Genomic DNA, 21,069 nt, shown 5'->3' on the forward strand with positions numbered 1-21,069 from the left:
AAATTTTGCACACTTTCAGTTTATAATATTCCTCAAAATATGAACTACAAGGTTCAACCAAATTATTAATTTTAACCACTGTTTTTAAGTAAATAAAGCTTTAATTTTTGGCGAAAATCACACCTAATTGTTTGAAGTTGCGCCATTTTTAAAAAATGCAATTTTTTACACCATTTGTGGTTAAATTGAAAAAGAAATTAATGGTGTGTTTCACATAAATAACAGAGACGTTGTAACGTCTCCAATTTGTTGTAACCGGCGCAATTTTGCATATAAAAAAAACCTATTTCAGATACTACTCTATTTCTTTTGTATTTATTATAATTTTACTGTTATAAAAATTTGTTTACTTCTTATAATGTTAAAGAAAGTACCCCTAAAGTTCCGAAAGGATTAACGTATTGGTATCTTTCCAAAAAATTCCTAAAGATTGATACAAAAATAAGCCGTTTATACGGGCTTCTCCCTTTAACTGAAAGTGGAGGTGTCAAGCTTTCTTGCTAACTGTTTCCAAGTATCACTGGCAAAATGTCCGAAAATGAGGTGAGGGTTAAATGAGTTTTATGGCAGCTTTGGCCACAGCTGCCACATAATATACAAATAACAACTAACAACACTTCTGTCTACAGACTTACTGCTCCAGAGCCCGACCACGGAGTAAGGAGGGTTGCCTGCTGGTAGGCGGACTGCGATGAGCCACAGAGCACTTGCCCTGAATCCTAGAACCTGCGTAGCACGAGAACGCGAACCAGAGCTCTGCTTAAACTACAATTATTAAGTAACAACACGAAGAATTCATGCGACAGAAGGTGTACAAGTATTCAGAAAGATCTCTGCCTTTCTCTCTTTTTATTTTCGTGTTTACTCCGTGGAATTTTCGTGCGCGCATCGTTGTTATCTAAGAGCGATAGCCCGATGTTTCTCTCAACATTGCACATGAACTTGCCAAACTTTCGTCATACGCGTTTCGGAGTCTGCGTTTCGCGTCTGGAAGCGGTGATTTGTTGCAAGGTGGACGTGTCGCAATTATTTTTCACCGAGGTGTGATGCAAGTGAGTACTCGTCACCTACGAAGCTCCGCGCCACTCCTTCCATCCGAATTTCATCGCCTCTGATCGAAGAAGCGCATTCGCGGAGCTCGAAATTTTATAGTAATCTGCCGATCCACGTTTCTGCTCGCAGGCTCGCGAGAATTCAGGGGGTGGCCGTTTCGCCAGCGACGTCGACCCCGAGTTTCATGATCTGAACGCGTCGATCGGCATCGATAAAAGAATGTACGCGGAGGACATACAGGTTTGTGAAAAATCCAGCGTTTTATCGACGGACGTATTCATTAGCGAATACTATCTCGCGCGACTCGATTTCATTTCCGATAGCGCGGGATTTGAAAGGCGAGGATATCGTCGCTGTAATGTTTACCGTTATCTGCAGGGAAGCATCGCGTACGCGGGGGCCATTCACAGCGTTAATCTGATCTCGGATGACGAGCTACGAGCCATAGTTGGGGGTCTCGAGAAGGTATTTAAAAAAAAAGAAAGTCGATTAAGTTGGAGAGCACTCGATCAATTACGCCGCGACGATCGAGTTTATCGGGAGAAAAGGCTCGGCATGAAAAGAAGTATGTGTATCGTGCACAGGTGAAAGTCGAGTGGGAAGAGGGTCAGTTCGCCGTACGCGAAGAAGACGAGGACATCCACGGCGCGAATGAACGGCGACTTTCGGTGCATATAAACTTGATTAAGTCGCAGTCGCAGAACGCTTTCGTGTCTCTTGGTAGATAGGTATATCGTCGGGGCCCCTGTTGAATGACTCACCCTTGGGCGGCAGACGGCTCGGGTGGCCATACGGAGGAGATGGCGTCTGGGTCTATTTTGACCCGTAGTAACTATTACTAAGTACTAGGAGTGTGCGGTTACCCGAAATTACGGGAGCCGATTTTCTTGCTCAAAATCTCTGGGATACCCGAAAACTGTTGAGTTGTGATTTTGCAGTGTGCTCAGGTGTAAGAATTTTTAAGCAAGAACATCAGCTCCCGAATCGCAAATTAGGCCCGCTAATTTCGGGTACCCGCGCACCCCTATTAAGTATCTATAGTAACTTACTAACAAGGGAAGATCCCGAACCCGAAAATTAAAAAAATTCTGAAACTTTGTGAATATGTAGGGAATTTCCTCCTGATTATAACGCAATTTTTGTTTGCTGCCCAAATTCACTCGAAAGGGGTGAAATTAACCCCTAAAAATTCAGCTATTTTCTGTTTTTGTGTTAGAACTCGCGAACTGTAAGAGATAGAAAGAAAGTTTCAAGACAGAAGTTACTTCTTTTAATTAGATCTATCATTTGGTAAACAAAAATATTTAACAGCTCCCGAGTTGTCACACAGAATTGGAAAATAACCGAATTTTCAGGGGTCAATTACACCCCATTACAGTGAATTTGGGCAGCAAACAAAAATTGCGTCGTAATCAGGAGGAAATTCCCTACATATTCACAAAGGTTGAGAATTTTTTGAATTCCCGGGTTCGGAATGTTCCCTTGTAAATCGGATACCGACGCGATTTCCGATTCGCTAATTTTTCCTTCGCTCTCTTGTTTCCATTGCGCACTCTGTCTGTTGAAATAATTCTCATGCACCAGAGCGTTGCCCATTCCTTATCGAGTAGCCACAGGAACTGGTTATCGCGCCGTGCTAACCAACCACAGTCAACCGCCGCAAACAAGTTACGGTGTACTATAATAAATTTGCTAAGTAGCCACGAAAAGAACTCATCGCGTAGCGCTACGTATCGCCGTGGGTAATTACTCATCGCTACGCCCTAGTCGGCCACGTATTTACAAGATCGCTGACGACGTATCTCTGACATATCACCTAAACTACATAGGAGAAACGCTAGTCGTGATAAACAGAACGTAATCGAAGACGAGTGGATATTAAACACGATGCTGTTTTATTTTCCAAACATTTTAGGAGTTAATCGGTAGCGTGGCGAAGAAACTGCACACTGGGAGGAGCCGCAACGACCAGACGATAACAGACACCAAATTATGGCTTCGGAAATCCATCGACGTGCTTGGGACGAAACTGGCGCGACTCGTACAGGTATGCGATCCAAAAATTAGGGAACCTGATTCAAAATGATCGAGTTACATCGACAGGTGCTGGTCAGTCGAGCGGAGAAGGACGTGAACGTTCTCATGCCCGGGTACACGCACATGCAACGGGCGCAGCCAGTCAAGTGGAGCCACTGGCTGCTTAGGTGAAACAACAGCAACAATCGGGCTTCAGATATATTATCGACTTTTCCATTGACAACACTGTTTAGTTAAATCGAGCTCTGTTCACGATTTATTGAAATATATTTAAACAACAATCAAAGGGAAATGAACACCCGAAATGCACCCATTTTTGCAGATATCTTTCAATTTATTTCCAAAACTAAGGGTCTAAGGGAAAATCTGACTACTCCACGCGATGCAGCAGACATTTTTCCTTCGGGAAGCATCAACAGAAGTGGTAAGTCACGTTTTGTTTTCAATACAGATGCGAAATAGTTTGGCAAAATGTGCGGCGCCGCCGTTGGTTATCACTGTCGGCGGCGCATATTTTGCCAAACTATTTCGTTTCTGTATTGAAAACAAAACGTGACTTAGCACTTCTGCTGATGCTTTCCGAAGGAAAAATGTCTGCTGCATCGCGTGGAGTAGTCAGATTTTCTCCTAGACCCTTAGTTTTTGAAATATCTAGAAAAATATCTGCAAAAATTGGTGCATTTCGGGTGTTCTTTTCCCTTTGAAAGTTGTTTAAATATATTTCAATATTCATAATGCACTAATAACTTATATCGTTGTATTCCGGAGAGTCCATAGAATAATTTGATGTAACAACCAGCCGAATAATTAATACCATTTCGACACAAAAGATATTCAAAGTTGAAAATTTACATTTTTTTTCAAAATCGAATTTTTCAAAAATCTGAGGGTGATGGCGACAAACGGCTTACGGATTCGTTCCAGAGCACGAAATCCTAGAAGAACCGGCTATTGAATGTTACAAGTCTGAGAAAAGTCAAATTTTGTCGAACTGTGTAGATGCCCGACTATTTTCGTGAAAAAGCAGTGGAGTATCAATTTAACTATTTCGTCGAGTCGAGCAGGTGACAAGTATGCGCTAGGCCCACTTTCGCGATCGAAGTTCATTAACACGAGAAGTAGTTACTGTTGTATTAATGAGAACTGGATGAATGTACATACGTAACGCTTGTAAACACACACAGCTACGCGTGGTACGCGAAGGCGGACGCCGAAAGGTTGCAAGAAATTCGCAGACGGTTAAACGTGCTGCCTTTGGGCAGTGGCGCAATAGCGGGTAATCCTTTCCAAATCGATCGACGTTCTTTGGCCGACGAACTCGGCTTCTGCGATATCACCGAGAACAGCATGCACGCGGTGGGGGACAGGGATTTCGTCGGTGAGCGAACGAACAACAATTTGCAGGCCTGTGCGCATTGGCGACAATTTGTTGATAGTTTATTTAGCACTCCGAGTGGCGCAGATTTGAAGTAATATCATTTGAAATCAGGCTTTTATGAGCGGTCTCTATTGTCGACAAAATTTTGGGGCAATTTGGGACGCCAAAGCTGTGCACAGGGTGGAAGTGCCTTGGCGCGAATAGACGCCGACGCCAGTCGAAGTGTTAAAGACTCGCGAGGAATGCATTCGAATTTTTCGCTTTGGTATTATCAAACTATCGAATATTCGCACAAGACTATCGTTACAAGCTGGCGATCGAAGAAGTCGACTTTGAACTTTTAATTGATAAAACATTTCACTGAATATTCAGACGTCGGTGTGAAGAGAACATTGTGGGAGCAAGTTTGCTGTATTATAATATCGATTATGTACACGAAATTAGGTAACTGGCGGGATAAGTTCCCAAATTGTCATACAATATGAGAAACCAGGGCCCGATCTAATATCGTCTGCATCTTCTTCTCTTCCCTTCTCGTATTATAAAAGCTCAGCGATTGAACTGTCGACTAAACAGTTGCGCAATGATTGTTGCCTATGCGCAGGGGCTATGCTGCAATTCAAAGCAATTGAACAATTCATCGGAAAACAAATATAAACGGAATAAGAATATGGTTAAAAGAAGGTAAAATTTCCTTGGCTCGCTTAGCACACGTATATACACACTATTTTATGCATTTGCTTCAAGCCGAGTTCCTGTTTTGGTCGGCCCTAACGGCGATCCACCTCAGCCGGCTCTCCGAGGATTTAATAATTTACAGCAGCGAGGAGTTCGGCTTCGTGCGATTTACAGACGAGTTCTCGACCGGCAGCAGCCTCATGCCCCAGAAACGGAACCCGGACTGCATGGAACTGGTTCGCGGAAAGTCAGGCACCTTACTCGGAAAAGTTTGTTGAATGGATATGTACTTAGTCGCCCCAACAGGGCACGCGTGATCGAACTTGTTTGGCCATCGATTACATAGTCCAATGTTTAACAACTCAGTGCGTGGGCTTCATGACTACGCTGAAAGGAATTCCGTCCACGTACAACAAGGACCTGCAGGAAGATAAAGAGGCATTGTTTTCCACGTTCGACACGTTAGATAGAACGCTGGTTATCGTGACAAAAGCGCTGGACACTATCGTCGTAAACAGCCGGAAGTGCGAGGGGGCGCTGGCGTCTAACATGTTGGCGACAGATGTAGCGTATTATCTCGTTCGCAAGGGGGTCTGTATTTCAAGCATTTCGAATGTTCCCTGCAAAAAAAAACAGGAGCATTGAAAACTCGCCTTTATTATAGATTCCATTCAGAGAGGCTCATTATTTAGCAGGGAAGGTTGTCGCTTTGTCAGAATCCGTTGGAGTATCCCTTTGCGAATTGAATCTCGAACAGTTGCGAACTGTAAGGTAGATACAGTGCCCTTGTAGTCCCTGCGGATTAGGTTTATTGTAATCGATATTTATTTAACAATGGTTTTCGACCTCACTTTCCAGTCAAGCGTTTCAAGAAGACGTGGAGCAGATCTGGAACTTCGCCAGCAGCGTGGAACAGTACAAAGTTGTCGGTGGGACGAGCACACCAGCTGTAAAGGAACAAATTAACAGTCTCCGAGCTTGGCTAGAGCAACGTGACTTTGAGTAACGAGTATTGGGGTTATGGCTAAAGGAAGTCTTTTTATTGGTGATGAGAATCGAGTATGAGGGTAATCACTGTACTAGATATGTAATAATTACCCTACTAAAGTTACAGGGACAAAGTTATGAATAAGGGTATAACAATTACTCGCGTCTTTGTAGATCTTCCTACTAGCAAGAGGGATTAATTAAAATTCTAAACATCATCGTCTATTTATTTTATACCTCGCCTGCGATTTAATGGTCCTATCGCGCACTCTACGTCAAACAGCGGTGACTATGGGAACTATATTCTAATCAATTGGAGAAGTCGATAAAGTTAGTGAAGAGTGTGAAGTCGGGAAAGTAGCGAAATGAGAATTATACTCAAAAACTCGGGCTATACTTCCGAAAACCGGTCAAACCCGATTGGGCTGAAATTTTGCAAATAGCTTCATTTTGCATAAAAATAACGTTTGCGAGAAGGATTTTTGGCGACTCGAAAATTTTTTTTTTACCATTTCAATGTCATTCTCTATCTTACCGACAGAGCGGAGAATCGGATTCAACAGTTATTCAGTGCATTCTCCTTATTAATCTCCTAAAATCTATAAAACAGAGATCAACTTAGAAAGAGATATCAGCTTGATACTGGGTATTAGTATTGGTTTTGGGCTAGTTTGGGGCGGGGGGCGCGCGCCCGCTCGCGGGCGCGTAAAGCATGGTAGCGAACCGATGTGAGTTTACACGGGGCCAAGCTTCAATGCATTCTCAACATTATTGAACGATATTAAATATGTATATACAGGAGAATAATAAGGAGAATGCACTGAATAACTGTTGTATCCTATTCTCGACTCTGTCGGTAAGGTAGGGAACGGCATTGAAATGGTAAAAAAAAAATTCGAGTCGCCAAAAATCCTTCTCGCAAACGTTATTTTTATGCAAAATGAAGCTATTTGCAAAATTTCAGCCCAATCGGGTTTGACCGGTTTTCGGAAGTTTCGCCAAAACTCGACGAAGAGGCCAGAAAAACCAGAAATGCATAATCCGCCGGAGAATATAAATAAATAAGTATGAAGTCGGTAAAGTAGAAAGTGTTCATTCCCGCATGGCACGCCTGTAGCAGGCAACCATATATACAACATAGAAAAGGTGGCCGTTGTCAAGGGGCTATCCAACAATTTGCTACAAGTTATTGGAATTATTATCAACCAAGTGTTATTTAAAAATACTTAATGTACAATTTAGTGCTTGCTCCGTGGTTTATTGAATTCATTATTTTATCAGTAAGCGCTACAAATAAATAAATAAATAAATATTTCATTCATTTAATAGACAGCAGATGAAATTTCAATAGGTTCGCATACTGGGTGTTCAGTAAAAGAGCAGAAATAGATTAACGAAGCACAGTGGCAAAATGTTAATTACACATCAAAGTCTGCTTTAACAAGCGCGACGCTCGAGTATTCGAAGCGAGACTAGTAAAAGTGAAACGATCACGCTGCAACATCAAATCCAACGTCCATCGCTATATATTGGTCAATGGGGCACTAATATTCATGGCGGGTCGTGCGTTGGTATTTGCAAAAGCGTCGAGAGAAATGCTTAAAAGAGTCGTTCAAAGCTTCCATTGAATCCAAAGTATCCTAACTAGTGTGACTAGTGTTTAGAAAATGGACAAACCTAATAAACTAAATTACCGCATGCTCCAAAGTATTTGGAATTCCTTATAACTCAGTCATTCCATTCAGTCGGCTGAATTATCGAGAAATTTAATTCTCCAACTTTGCTCCTCATCTCAATGTACCTAAGTAGTAACTAGCTCTTTAAAAGAAGAGCCATAACAAAAGAGGGATATCGTAAATTCCATGCGCTGTGTGGTGGATATTTGTACCGCTGTTTACGTAGCTAAATTCGTCGTTGAAAAATACACAATTTTAAACTTTGTTCCTACACCGAATAGTTTTCGAGATATTCAAGAAAAACTGTTTTCGCGCCCCAACTCTGAGGGCCGTTTTCACCGGTTCAGCGTGGACGGTTGCCGTTAAGAAGACACACGTGTGGACTATTTTTGGCTGCTCTACAAACGTGCGAACTCGCATCGCGATTGGTGCGTACGAGTTCGATATGTTTCCTCGTGAATGGGAACGAGCGAGGGAAGAGCGGCTCGCGTGGCGAACGAAAGTGAAGTGTCCATCGAGCGCTTCTTCCTGTAACTTTGAACAAATTGGAAGGTGGATCCTCGCTGGACGGACAGGAGTGGTGTACCACCGGCCATCTCGAGTATAAAAGCCGCTTCTGCCGGCGCCGCGCTTAGTCTCGCTGCGTGGCGACCGATTGTGAAACGGCACAGCTCTCGACGTGAGTACCATTCACAAGATCGCTTCCACGATCGCCTTTTCCTTTTGCCCATTAATCCTGCGACGTTTTTTGTTTTTACTCGCAACAAACCCATGTACGTAACGACTCCATTCTCTTTAATCGTAAGCCAGTATTTAACGCTTCACGGCTTCAACGTTCCATCACCTACGATCATTATTAGTAGATAAATATTAATTTTATTAACTAAATGCATGTATGCATTTTGTTAGTTACTTACTCTCTAATTTTATTACATTAGTCAGGGGACACATGCACGTACACGATTACAGGTGGATCTCGAAGTTAAGCCATTTAAGGCTTAAGCCACTTCCCCACTTGTGAACCGTGCAATGCAAAATATACTTAAAGTCACGTTCCCACTTGTGCGATGTGCAGCGCAGAAATTAGAAGCTTCTTAAACGTGTGCTGGCTTCGAAGAAATAATACTTTTTCTGTACCTTAAGTGTATTTTGCAACCGTGCATTGCGCATGTGGGAACGCGGCTTAAGGCGGGTCTTCGGTGCACGCCTCCGAAAAGTGTTGTGCTGTGCTGTGTTGCTTAATGATGTTTCGTATCTACGCTCTTCTCGTTTCAAACGCAGAAATTAACGATCCACGAACTCATCGGTTTATCGCTCGCGGGGGCCAGCAGTGAAAGTGCGCATTTATCTTTTAAAGGATCGAAACTACAGGCGGCTTCTTAAAGGTTGGAAAAAGTACGGGCATGCGCGAAAGGGAGTTTCTTAAACGAGAAAACTAATGGCAAAATATCTTGGCAGAAGCATCGCCAGTTTATGTAATTCCATTCCACTCTTCAAACTATTAGAGGGCTATTTGAGCATTGCGCAAGTACTGCGATTAACCGCGGATCGCTCATCTCGATCCTGTTACAGCGTTTCACAATTACGGGAAAGCAAACCGCGAGGAAGAACTGTGGCTGGCATTTTTCAACTGCGGTTGCAAAATATTCTTGGTTTTATTATACTTTCATTAACTTTTTGCACTTCGCTAATTGTTACTTTATTAACCAAGATCATCTATGAATTACTACCACACTGTAGATTCATTATCTTTCTAATAATAAATCTTTTCCTATTCGCGTTTCGATTTAAATAACAGAAACTATGGTTTCCGGTAGAACGTTACAATATTTACAAAATATACGTTTCATGTTCTACCCAATGTTTTCTTGTTGCAACTCCTCCATTTTCGTGGTTAAAAGTTTTTCGCGACACGTAAAGCGAGGTTATGGTATGCATCGATACAGAAAAACCGGTATTGCCTTTAACGAGAGCAATCGGCGGTACTTAACCTAGATATCGTAAGTCCTTCGAAATCCGAACTTTTCGCTGGTCGAACGCCTCGTTTCGTTACACTTGGACGTTGCGTCTTGCATCAGAAGTATAGCTGCAGGAAACCGGATCCAGGATCCCTCTCACGCCATGAGAAGAGACTTGATAAATATCGCTCCAGATTCAAACCTGTTTCTGAATAAGGAGAAACGCGGGAACGTAACGTTCTCGACCTGCGCGCGCAGTCTCGTCCGAACTCGAACGCTGCGAAGCATTTCGTGGGGAATAACGGAACTTCGTGTCTTCGACTCGCAATTCAATACCTCGTTATATATTTTTTTTATTAGCTGCAAGTATTGTTTAAACCGATTTGTTGTAATTCTCTAGTCTATTCTTCAGGTTGAAACGACAGATATAAAATTTATATAATTATTATATTATAATAATTATTAAAATTTATATAATTATTATATTGTAAAAATTATTATATTATAATAATTATAGTAATAAATAAAATAATTAATAATTATAATAATAATTATTATTAATTAGAATTATACTATATGGTAATTATTAATAATTATTACATATATTATATATACTGCAAGTTGCGTTTAATAATATTAAAATATTGCTAAGGAAATAGCACGAAGGTGGTTTTAGAAGTTACAAAATATTTAATTTGATATTCGATTTTGAAAATCTAACGTGGCGGATCTATCTTTGCATGCTTCTAGATGGATGCCCGTGTAATATTATTCACGATGTTCGTGGTAGGAGTAGCACTGGCGTTCCCGCAGAAAGACGGGCAGATTTTCAGTAAGGAGGCGATAAAGCAGGCGCAGAACACGTACCTCATTCCAAAGGATGCGACGATACAGAAAGTCCAGGAGGGCATAGAATTGGCTGCGTACGAGTCGATCCCTGGCGATCAGAAGATCAACCTCTTCGAGATACTCGGCGAGCACGTGCCACCGGAAGTCGTGAACAACCTTCAAACTCAGATCGATCAAATCGGACGGAATTAGGCTGGACATCTGCATCGTCGTCGCCGTCGTCGCATTCCTTTTTGTAAAAAGACACTTTAGCCCTAAGTCTTGTAACACCTATTTATGAATTGTGATAACTCCTCCTTTTTTTTTATAACGATGTACTTATACTTTTGCACCTTTCATAAATAAACGAATGAAAACGTAAATATCATTGAGCGACAGAATCACGAGGCTGCTGGCGTACGCACGAATTAATAATATAAATTTATTAATCGCTTTTCGGCACGTTTATTGTCGACAAAACCTCACAATAATTTTCTGCGTACATATAAAATTTATATTTATCGTTCGTGACAACGTATGACGAGTAATGTCAACCATAACACATGGCCGGTATAAATTATACAAAAGGATGGAAAGTTTGTTTACGATACTTCGGAAACTTTCTTCACGACACTGTCTCTCCAACGCCAGCGAGATAAAAAAAAAGACCGTGAAGCTTTCAATTACAATAGTATTTGCAGTAAAATAATTGAGTTCATTCCATTTTTATGAAACTCGTATAATTAAGATAGTTCATCGCGATCGTCTGCTAGTGTTATCCCGCGAGGAGGAAAGAGTATTACAGCACAGATTCCGAGTAACACTCGCTCGTAAAACAAAGAAAGAGAAGAAATACTATGCCGTGTCATTCGTGAATTGTGAAACGTTCAACTAAGTCACCTGCCGAGAGTTATGTATGTAGCTAGTGATGTCGTGGAGAAAGCTGCAGAGCCACTAACCAGAGGTACACTTTCACTTCTACATTTACGTTGTTATTGAGACGGTTCTTCTTTGGCATTTATTATATGGCATCGCCGAGGAATTCGAACGTAACATCAAATCACTTTACAGGCTTTATCTATCTGCTGCCCATTAATTACCAGGCACATCGACGAAAACGAAAAAGGAAAAGTAAGCCAAGGGTATGAAATGTTTCGTAAAGTTACACTTTCGTTTCACTTTCACCGTCGTCGAAACCTATCGACATTTCCTTCCTCTTGTCTCAAATTCAACGGGGGAAGTAATTGCGCAAGGCCTCGGGAGCGAATGAACTATTTCATCTCTCGGGCTTGAACGTCCGGGATTTTCTATCTTGAGCAAACACGAGAGCAGACTGATTGAAGCGCAATGACAATGATTCTATCATTTACGGATAAACAGGCGCGCCGAATGGCTCCGTTGAAATCCGTCCCGCGATGAGTGATAATGTTCGTACATTAACAATAAATAACTTAAAAAGTATTTATTTTGTTTACCAAGGTACAAATTTCAGAACTATGCGAACAGAATTATCAATGGTTTTGATCCGTTATCAGCTTTCTCCGCTTAGTAAATTAATATCTATGACCTGAATTGTATCTTATGCGCGAGTTATCGCTAGTGCATTGTCTTGCATTGAGATCATTATGTATATCTATTGGCTTGGATTATTATATCTATGGGCTTGCTTATTCTGCTTAATGTGGCCACGAATCAATTTTCACGCTCGTTCGGCGAGGAACGGCACCGGTAACAGACCCGGCAACAGTTTTGCCTTTTTTGCTTTAGACGCTGTCTGGTGTATAATAAACGGTTCCATTTACGACCTTATGTTATTACACATATCCTTCGGATACCACTAGAAAACGAATAATGGAATGAAATGTTCCGTGTTAGTAACTATATTATACGGTCAGGATCGACCCCTCATTTCTTAATTAAACGAGAGCTTTATATACAAGTTACAAATGATTTAAAAAAAAAAAAAAAAAAAAAAGAGAAGAAGGAAAACCGTGTTCATACAAGTTTACGATAAATTACTCGCGCGCACAAGTTCCACACATACCACGTCGCTGTACTGTCGAGTGTGCTTTAGTCCCAGCGGTAACGCTATCGAACTGGATCCGTGTAATATCAAAGAACCGTTTAATGACAGCTTATGAACGAGTCAATGCAAGAAAATGTACCGTTTATGTAACTTAATCGACGTACCACGAGTAAGAAAGTTCGTGTTTGTGTGTGCTTTGCCTCCAATGCGTGGATCATCATCCTTTTCATTTTCTGCGGCACCACAAAGGACATATTAGAATCGATTGTGAATTCCATTGCGAGGCAGCAAGGAATAACGATTTTAATGCGCAGCTGTGTACTCACTTGGATTTCTTCGATCCCCTGCCGTTTCTTTCGGAGCTGTCATCGCGGGATCGTTTCTTACCGCTAGACGAATGGGATGATTTGTGTTTATCATGCTTGTCGCTCTTCCTCGGACTAAACAGAAGGAGGCGTAAATGAGAGATGATATATTTAAAAGGGCAAAGGTTAACGTTAGTCACCTGTGTTTGGACGATTTGGAAGGAGACACTTTCTTGTGTGATCCCCCACTCCGTGATCGATCCGATCTTTAATTATTTAATCATACATTCGACCCAATTTTATAGAAAAATTATCGTCGTCTGTTCTGAAGTATCCAAATTAGGTGAAAGGCTGACTACTTACCTGTGCTTATCCGACGACGACGACTTCTTGTCTTTACTGGACGAAGATCTTCTGTCTTTACTACTGGAAGAACGCTTGTGCTTTGAGTTGCGCCTGCGGAACAACGCGTGCCATTTAATGCCGACCTTAGGGAGAGTAAAAATTAAAAGGCTTACCTGTCCTTTGACGGTGAATGCTTTTGACCGGATTTCTTCGTTTTGCTGGAATTGTAATCGTCGTGGAAATTTTCCCCTCTCTCCTTATCTTCCTCGGCTGCTTCCCGCTCCAAATCGGACCAATCTTTGCCAGATTCTTCGGAAGTGCCTAATCCTTCTTCTAGACATAAACGGGACGAATGAAGAGCTACTACATAGCCACTAAAAACATTTCCCGTTATCGAAATGAAGTTTACGAATGTTACCTTCGCTATCGTTATCCTCAGACGCTTCGGAGTATTCAGAATCGTCGTCCGATTCTTCCTCGGCATCGAAGTCAGACGGCTAAACAGATAAGATGCGTGTCAAGCTTTCAATTCAAATAAATCTTGTTATATTCCCTTTAAAATATATCAAACCTCATAAGCGTCGTCCTCTTCCTCTTCTTCATCCTCCACGTCCTCGTTCTCCGCGTCACTCTCCACGTCCAAGAAGCTCCAGCCACCGTTGTCGAAGAAACCTTCTGGATCGTCGGTAATTGTTTTCATGATCTTCGCCCAGTTCAACGACTGCACACCTTCTGTGTACCTGATATCGCAGGAACTGGAAAAGAAACATTGCACGTTTATGTGGCGTTCTATAAGTATTAATCGAGAACAGGGAAAGGTGTAATTTAACTTACTTCAACCACTCCTTCACATGATCCAGCATGTTCATAGGAATGGCGTTCAGCATCGCGACTTTTCTGTGGTAATCTTTGAAGACGAAAATCATGTCGAAATTCTTCAGATGAAATTGTACTCTCTCGAAATGAACAAGCTCGACGTCCTCCAGCGTGATAACAAATGGAGGCTAAAATGTAACGTATAAACGTAGATATCTTATCTATAATTCGAATAATTGAATAGCAAAACCTACCCATTCGGTAAGGTTGACCAAGCATCCGCTGGTGGGTTGCAAGAGGACAGTGCTCCTGTACGGAGCGCCAGGGAACCCTAGCTCTCTAAACGGCGTATCAAATTCAATTTCTTGCTTCGTCATAGTTTCAACCTAACAGAAGTTGATTGTGTAATAATCAGCTAATCCAGTTTAAAAAGTTAAATGTTCGAGCCTCGACCATTACCTTCTCGCAGAAACTTTTGAAAGCAGTTTTCAATTTATGCCTAAGTTCTCGTTCCGACTGTTCAGCAGCAAGATCGTCGCGATCGTGCATATGTTGGTGCTTCCCCAAATCTGTCGTGATTTCACCGACCTCTGTATAAAACTGTACATCCACGTGTTTCTTTTTACCGAACATTATTGCGTGCTGAAAAAGAGATCGCGCTTACTTAGCAACCAATCATTTATAACAGCGAGTTAAACTCGAATGTAAGTTTAACGAAGAAAGATGGATAGTTACCTTTAAATGGAAATGAAGCAATATTATCATTTCGCCATCGCATGGCTGGAAAAAGGCGTTCTTAATATTATTGTAAAGAATATCAACTTTGTCTCCTCTGACCGAGGTGTAGCGAAACCCGTTCATGTGCGCCTCCAAGCCTCCCGTCATTCGTTTCGAGACTATGTTCGGTCGAATGTACAAGTCCTTCAGCTTCGGGTTACCCTTATTCTGCGACAATATCAAAGTGTCCTGCTTAACGAGATCCTCCTTTTCTCTCTCCTCCGCTTCCCTGTTTTTGAATTTCTTCTGGACTTCTTTTATCAGTCTGAAGGCTGTGTTCAAATTGGACGATGGTGCTGAGATCTCGCCGGGCTCTTTGGTGTTTGTACTTCGATATGTTCTAAAGAAATGGACAATAACTTTGAACACGTTCGCGTAATTCGATTTGAACGATTCATAGAAACCAGATTAATGTTACGAACAGCTGAAATTAAGATACTAACACTTCTTTAACGAATGTGGCATCTGGCTGTGGGTAGGAGCCTCCTTCGTTACGCCCCATCGTGGCACCGGGATGGAAAAAGTTTATTCTGAGGTACGTGTAGTCTCCTTCGACAGACTGAGATATATTCTTGATGGTGGATATGTGGAAGGGTACAGGAATACCAAAAATGGGCAGGATTACAGTTTCGTATTTCTTGTCTGTAAATTAATAGCAAATTACACGTAGAACAAATGTTCGTATTTCAGTTTCGCTTATGAAGCCGTAGCATGTACTTACCGACATATAACTTCAGTTCTTTCACTTCCAGTTCTCGAGGCATGTGACTCAGACTCCTGTACGATACCGTTGACTTTCGTATCTTCTCTTGCTCCTTTCCACCAGACTGCTGAGCCAATCGAGCTTTCGCAACTTCATTCAACTGCTGCGCAAGCTCTTTCTGATGCTGCTTCCTCTTTTCTTCCGAACTATGTTCTGTTCTTAACTTGGATTCGATCACCGCTGTTCTCTTCCCACGGCCAAGGATCCCATGTTTGGGTTCGTTCTCTTTCCCGCTCCCATCTTCTTCCTCTTCCTCTTCGTCCTTTACAAATATACCGACATTCTTTACTTTCTTCTTCGAAGGTGTTAAGTTTGTAGCCGCCTGAGCCTGAAATGAGAATGATCATAACTCCTGTGTTTCAAGAGTTCAGAAGTAAGTAAGATTCAAACACAACGGGCTTCGGTACCTCGTTAACCATAACAGTATCGCCAATGAAGAGAGCATACGTCTTCCCCTCTTTTTCCGTAGCCTCTGGGTTCGTGAGACTTGATAATCCAACGTTTACATTAAACACCATCCCCTTCCTTACCACTGCATGAGTCTTTGGGCCGATAAGTAGCGAGCTTTCTCTGAATTCGATGCCCATAGCGAATCCAAAGTTTTTGGTTAAATGATCCAACATGTCCGGCTTCTCGTCCTTTACGTACTTGACACCTGCGTCGTATACTTCGCTTATCTTCACTCCAGCCACTAACTTCTTTAGAATCTCCTCTTCTAATTGCAAAAGAAAGGTGTAATTTTCCTAAAATGAGGAGTTACATGTTAGTCATGTACGAGAGTGTACACTATGACGAGCAAGGATTTTCATAGAAGATTTACCTCGATCGTCTTCGTGGGATTCACCAGTAACGTTCTAACTATGTTGGAACAGTAAGATTTGTAACGTGCTCCAAGCGAGCAAACAATGACACCGAAATGCAAGGTATTCTTATCGCTAACCACGCTGAATTTTAAAGAATAATTTCCACCGCTTTGTATTATCGCAGGATAACACATATCTACTTGGGTGACATCGACGCCAGTTACGTACTTTTTATTCGTTATAGCTGCATCCACGCCTTCTGCAAGCTTCGAGTGCTTAACTTTCTGAAATGAAGATCGTCAAATGTATTACGATTAGCATTCGCACGTAGATGTTAAAATGTTTAAAGTGGATTCTAGATACAGAAAATTCACGTACCTTATCGGAATCGATAATCTCCATTATCTGATCCTTAAGATACTTTGTAAAAACATCTACGGACACTAAACACGCCTTCTTTACGGTAAGAATTTCAGCATCCTCCTTTGGGCACATAACATAGGCAACTGCTGCGCTCACGTCAACCTGAAATATTAGAACGTAGCATGAGACGAATATTTCATTTTGTAATAGATCACACTGCAAGTGAATATCGCACCGTATCAAAAGATTCCGACTTCAGCACAGTTCTCCATGCATCCATAAAGGCACCTGGATAATTTTCTTTCGAAAAGACTCCCAACGTCTTACCCTTTTCACTTTGCTTTATAATTTCCACGAGTTTGGCGAAGTTGGCTTTATCTTCGTCGTTCTTAAAAGAAACAAATCATTATGCAAGGTTTAAGGGGGTAGGTTACCCTATAATTTTTCGACCTATAAAATTCCCCTATTCCCAGGTTAATTTTACCCTATAAAATTCGTTTTTAGGATGTTTGTATATTCCGCTAGCTACATCTTTTCTACGTATTTTAAGCGCAACCGGGCCCCGAAATTCTAAAAAATGAAGGAATTACAGTAAAAAATGTATGAGCCTGCATATGAGATCGGATAACGATGTCCAACTTTAAATGCGATTTCCCAGAAACTACGTTTTCCAAAACGGTGAACATAAAATCTCGAAAACCACTCGAACGATTTGAATGAAAATTTACAGGGAGCTGCAGGAAACTAGTCCCCTCCATGTATTGGGAGCACATTTTCATTTTCATTTATTACTTCAGAATGTGCGTTTGAAGAAGGGTCTGATTTTGGGCTGTTGAGGGTAACCTATCCCCTTAAGAGAATAGAGTGAAAAGACAGAATTCGAATGCAAACTGTATAGAATACATACTCTATCTCTCACGAGCAGTTTTACAGGAGGTACTCCAGTCTCGTCGGTTTTCTGATTTTCGAGCTTTCTCAAAAATTCGATCTTCTTCTTGCTAGCCAAAAAATTAATCGAGTCTTCTGCCAGGATCATTATAGTATCGGTAAGTTCATAACTAAGCAACCATGTCTGAAACGGACCATCGATATTACTGTTACTTTAAACCAAGAAAATAGCAATTAAATACTCGACAAACACAAAAAGGAAAGTCGCGAACGTTTCGTGTTAGTTACATAATTAAAGCTCAATTTCAGAGTCAAGTTCTCATAATTCCGTTCGGCTTCTTTCACCCACTGCGTTGGCGAAATACGAAACGTGATCGCAGAATCTACTGAACTCCATGAAATTCAACTTTTTCACGGCTACGAGAATTAGGTTAAGCAATTGTTGTTAGATACTGGACTGAAATGGGGGGATAGGGCGAAGGATTGAAATGCACCGGCGTGCGCAAATATTACGCACTTGCAATGCCGTGGATTTGCTATAAACGATATCTTCGTCAGTGCCCACGGCGGAGACCAGGCAATCCATTTTACTGAAACTGTCATCTGTACCAACTTCTCCATCCTGTTGAGCAAAACAGATTTCCGAGTTAGCCCGGTCGCCGAAGCGACAGAATCTACGTTCAAACTGTGAGGTACATTGTTGTAAATTTTTTACCTTCCACGAGGCATAAAGACGCTTCATACGCCGAAAGAATGTATCTTTGTCAACCGATACGTTTGCCATAGCTTCTTGTTTTCGACACGGTTTAAGTATAGCACAACACGCTGTTGCACAGCCGACTCTAGTACGCTGTATCGAAATCAACCCCACATAAAATTATAATAAACTCGTTCGGCGTAAACGATAACGAACAAAAGATTCAGACGACGCGGGAGCCTTGGGTGCTATCACATTTTCCTTGATGTTCCTTGTAAAATACGTACTATCAAAATTCGTCGCTCGATGCGGAGATGGCGGGATTTATAATAAACCGTAACGTATTCCACAGACTACGGAGCACGCGGCGGGAACTGTTTGATGCGGAGGTATATAGTTACGCGTGGATCAAAGAAAATGCCCAGCACCCCAAGCGATCGAGTATCAAACTAACCTCGCATTCAGGGCGCGTTTACACGGGCGAAAGCTACAGGCGCTTGAATCAATTTCACCGGAACTTCTGATTAATGAACTTCGTGGACACCTTCCTCGACGACGCGCAGCAACGAAAACCGAAGAGATATATTAGAGCACTAGTGCTCTAGATATATCCCACTGACTAACCTATCTTAATCTGATTAAAGGATTCAAGTTTCTCGGATCTTTTACACATTCGCCGCGACCTAACCTAAAAACTGTATCTGACTTCTACCGTTGCGAGACATGGATTATTACGGTTACGATCGAGTAGCGGATAAGGATCGACTACACTTGGCTGAATTTTCAATTTAACGGCCTTAGAATTTATAATAACCGACGCACATAAATACAAACTATAATGGAAGCGTTCTAAAACGGCCTACCGCGGTGTCTTGTTTCCCCTGGCTCTATGGTTGAATTCATGAAGTAAGAGTAAGGCATGAAGTAAGAGAAAGGAGACTTATCTCTACATCCCAGACAGAAAAAAGTTGGCCACGAAAAATGTTCCGTACAGCGGGATGTTCGCCAAATGGAATAACTTGGACTTTGTCGTTGCCATCTTGAATATTCTTCTCAAAATACATGTTACGTGCAGTGCGATCTGTTCAGTTCTGATACGAATTGTACGAGAAGTGTTTAATGTTTCGGTTGTAGTTTTTATAATAAAATTTAAAGTGACTATAGTTTGGTTACAATATTATTTCAAATCACATGATATTATAAGGTTTAGAAGAAAATTGTAGAATTTTCTTTAGCATAAATTCTAAATAAAGTTTAGTTTTTATAACCTAAAAATATTTATATGTCCAGTGGATTAATATTAATATTTAGTGATGAGCAATATCTTTATGTTACTATTAATAAATAAAGGGTATATTTCTAAGTATATTCAAATATTAATATGAATAATTTTTAACGGTATGAATATTTTCAATTTTCCTTATAAGATAATTGGGATGCATTTTAATTTTTAATACTTTTAATTTCTATAGTAGCATCCTAAGTAAAATGGCCTGTTGCATCAAGGGATGCAGCTCTAGAAGAGAGAAAAATGGATCATGCAAAAAAAGCTTTTTTACTGCTTACACAGTAAGTATTTATATTGTAAGAAATAATTAATTTTTTTTTCAAAAGTTATATATATTGTACAATATATATATGTAATATTACATGTATTATATTTAAAAGTAGAAATGTATAAATTTTTTTTACAGAATGACATGTTCATCTCATGGTCCAATATTTTATGTAATAAAAATATAAAATTAAGCAAGAAAAGCACGATTTGCGAACTGTACTTTAAACCAGAAGATGTTATTAGAGAAGATGCCTTTTTACAAGACGATGGAACAATCGTGTACGTGAAAAGAGGAAAACCAAAATTAAAAAAAGAAGTAATTCCATCAATTTTTCCACCAGAAAAGGTACCATACTATCAGCAGATGGAATGTAGAAATAATAATGACATTATGTCTTCTGAGTTTTCAAATGAATGTGAAATCTCTGAAACATCACATTCGGTGGAGGAACTAATTCCTTCTACGTTGCATGAGGTTAATAAGGAAAAAATGGAAATAAGCAAGTTTTCTGCTCAACATTTAAGTTTTGGAAAAAGTACAGAGCTTCCTACAAACTATTGGGTTTCTTATTTCTTTTGTAACTCTATGTATCGCATAAATAAATATCATATATTATTATACCTTTCAATATTGTTACTTCTTTTTTTCTGCAACAATGTATATATTCATTTCAATTTTAATTTTATTGAATATTGATTATATACCTCTATAGATATGTATTCAAAAATATTCTCGTCCAGTGTTCTTCTCTCTGTGATATATTTAATAATATTAACTTTAATTAATGTAAACATAGTTGTTACTATAGAATTTATTTCTTTTAAATTTAATTTATATATATATATATATATATAATAGCAAAATATTTCATCTATTCAATACAATGCCCTTCAACAACTATCCCAAATTGTTCCTTGTAAAAGTATTTTTTATATCGATTCTTTCAAAATTATTCAACTCCGACTTCTATGTATGTGTATGTATTAATTTTGGAAAAAAGTTTTATAGCGATTCTTTTCATCTCGATTCTTGCAGAATCGATTCTTTGGTTCAGATTTTTTAAAAGGATCGATTCTTATAATTCGATTTTGAATCGATTCAAGAATCGATTCTTTGAGGTAAATCGAACACC

The 21,069-nt window shown here is 40.4% G+C and overlaps 3 protein-coding genes and 1 long non-coding RNA gene across 17 annotated transcripts; 3 read left to right on the plus strand and 1 right to left on the minus strand.

Annotated features, from left to right (window-relative positions):
* Nucleotides 1-790: 790 nt before the first annotated feature.
* Nucleotides 791-10,635, plus strand: Argl (Argininosuccinate lyase). 9 transcript variants are annotated; one of them, XR_013086313.1, is made up of 12 exons: nucleotides 804-1,052; nucleotides 1,183-1,293; nucleotides 1,432-1,518; nucleotides 1,638-1,721; nucleotides 2,969-3,100; nucleotides 3,157-3,257; nucleotides 4,275-4,468; nucleotides 5,216-5,415; nucleotides 5,513-5,737; nucleotides 5,811-5,917; nucleotides 6,005-6,213; nucleotides 10,518-10,635. XR_013086313.1 is itself a non-coding variant. In XM_076818904.1 (11 exons), the coding sequence occupies exons 1-11, from the start codon at nucleotides 1,047-1,049 to the stop codon at nucleotides 6,110-6,112; spliced, it is 1,350 nt and encodes a 449-aa protein (XP_076675019.1). In that variant the 5' UTR covers nucleotides 791-1,046; the 3' UTR covers nucleotides 6,113-6,547. The 9 variants fall into 9 exon arrangements, 5 of the variants coding, with proteins under 5 accessions (XP_076675019.1, XP_076674994.1, XP_076675027.1 ...); XR_013086314.1 differs by lacking the exon at nucleotides 10,518-10,635 and adding an exon at nucleotides 8,091-8,487; XR_013086312.1 differs by lacking the exon at nucleotides 10,518-10,635 and adding an exon at nucleotides 6,308-6,541.
* LOC143372605 (uncharacterized) lies at nucleotides 6,082-10,969 on the plus strand. Of its 3 annotated transcripts, none has more exons than XM_076818965.1 (2): nucleotides 6,082-6,213; nucleotides 10,518-10,969. In XM_076818965.1, exons 1-2 carry the CDS (start codon nucleotides 6,208-6,210, stop codon nucleotides 10,806-10,808), a joined length of 297 nt encoding a protein of 98 aa, XP_076675080.1. In that variant the 5' UTR covers nucleotides 6,082-6,207; the 3' UTR covers nucleotides 10,809-10,969. The 3 variants fall into 3 exon arrangements, with proteins under 3 accessions (XP_076675080.1, XP_076675098.1, XP_076675089.1); XM_076818983.1 differs by lacking the exon at nucleotides 6,082-6,213 and adding an exon at nucleotides 8,564-8,582; XM_076818974.1 differs by lacking the exon at nucleotides 6,082-6,213 and adding an exon at nucleotides 8,992-9,809.
* Nucleotides 10,970-12,042: 1,073 nt separating this feature from the next.
* On the minus strand, nucleotides 12,043-18,968 carry Dre4 (SPT16 homolog, facilitates chromatin remodeling subunit dre4). 4 transcript variants are annotated; one of them, XM_076818698.1, is made up of 21 exons: nucleotides 18,833-18,968; nucleotides 18,397-18,531; nucleotides 18,199-18,303; nucleotides 17,701-17,865; nucleotides 17,029-17,181; nucleotides 16,809-16,955; nucleotides 16,448-16,714; nucleotides 16,035-16,370; nucleotides 15,586-15,955; nucleotides 15,308-15,506; nucleotides 14,823-15,204; nucleotides 14,547-14,729; nucleotides 14,342-14,473; nucleotides 14,106-14,275; nucleotides 13,843-14,026; nucleotides 13,690-13,768; nucleotides 13,445-13,604; nucleotides 13,290-13,382; nucleotides 13,127-13,192; nucleotides 12,948-13,061; nucleotides 12,043-12,854 (listed from the first exon to the last, which is right to left on the minus strand). In XM_076818698.1, exons 2-21 carry the CDS (start codon nucleotides 18,463-18,465, stop codon nucleotides 12,848-12,850), a joined length of 3,381 nt encoding a protein of 1,126 aa, XP_076674813.1. In that variant the 5' UTR covers nucleotides 18,466-18,531; nucleotides 18,833-18,968; the 3' UTR covers nucleotides 12,043-12,847. The 4 variants fall into 4 exon arrangements, with proteins under 4 accessions (XP_076674813.1, XP_076674821.1, XP_076674829.1 ...); XM_076818706.1 differs by lacking the exon at nucleotides 18,833-18,968 and adding an exon at nucleotides 18,666-18,751; XM_076818714.1 differs by lacking the exon at nucleotides 18,833-18,968 and having other exon boundaries at nucleotides 13,445-13,601; nucleotides 18,397-18,740.
* A 150-nt stretch (nucleotides 18,969-19,118) lies between these two features.
* LOC143372616 (uncharacterized) lies at nucleotides 19,119-20,565 on the plus strand. Its single transcript, XR_013086320.1, has 3 exons — nucleotides 19,119-19,776; nucleotides 19,851-19,947; nucleotides 20,073-20,565. It is a non-coding gene; the product is annotated as an uncharacterized LOC143372616 (long non-coding RNA).
* Nucleotides 20,566-21,069: the final 504 nt, after the last annotated feature.

The sequence above is a fragment of the Andrena cerasifolii genome, chromosome 1 (genome assembly GCF_050908995.1).
Source record: "Andrena cerasifolii isolate SP2316 chromosome 1, iyAndCera1_principal, whole genome shotgun sequence".
NCBI lineage: Eukaryota > Metazoa > Arthropoda > Insecta > Hymenoptera > Andrenidae > Andrena > Andrena cerasifolii.

Excerpts from the sequence above, each read along its gene's own strand:
- Dre4 (XM_076818698.1), bottom strand. The coding sequence starts at position 18,465 with ATGGCAAACGTATCGGTTGACAAAGATACATTCTTTCGGCGTATGAAG. Across the intron at positions 17,182-17,700 it reads AACTGCTCGTGAGAGATAGA|AACGACGAAGATAAAGCCAA; the intron begins GTATGTATTCTA and ends GTTTCTTTTAAG. Across the intron at positions 14,276-14,341 it reads TGGTCAACCTTACCGAATGG|CCTCCATTTGTTATCACGCT; the intron begins GTAGGTTTTGCT and ends GTTACATTTTAG.
- Argl (XM_076818879.1), top strand. Across the intron at positions 3,101-3,156 it reads AACTGGCGCGACTCGTACAG|GTGCTGGTCAGTCGAGCGGA; the intron begins GTATGCGATCCA and ends TTACATCGACAG. Across the intron at positions 4,469-5,215 it reads GGGGGACAGGGATTTCGTCG|CCGAGTTCCTGTTTTGGTCG; the intron begins GTGAGCGAACGA and ends ATTTGCTTCAAG.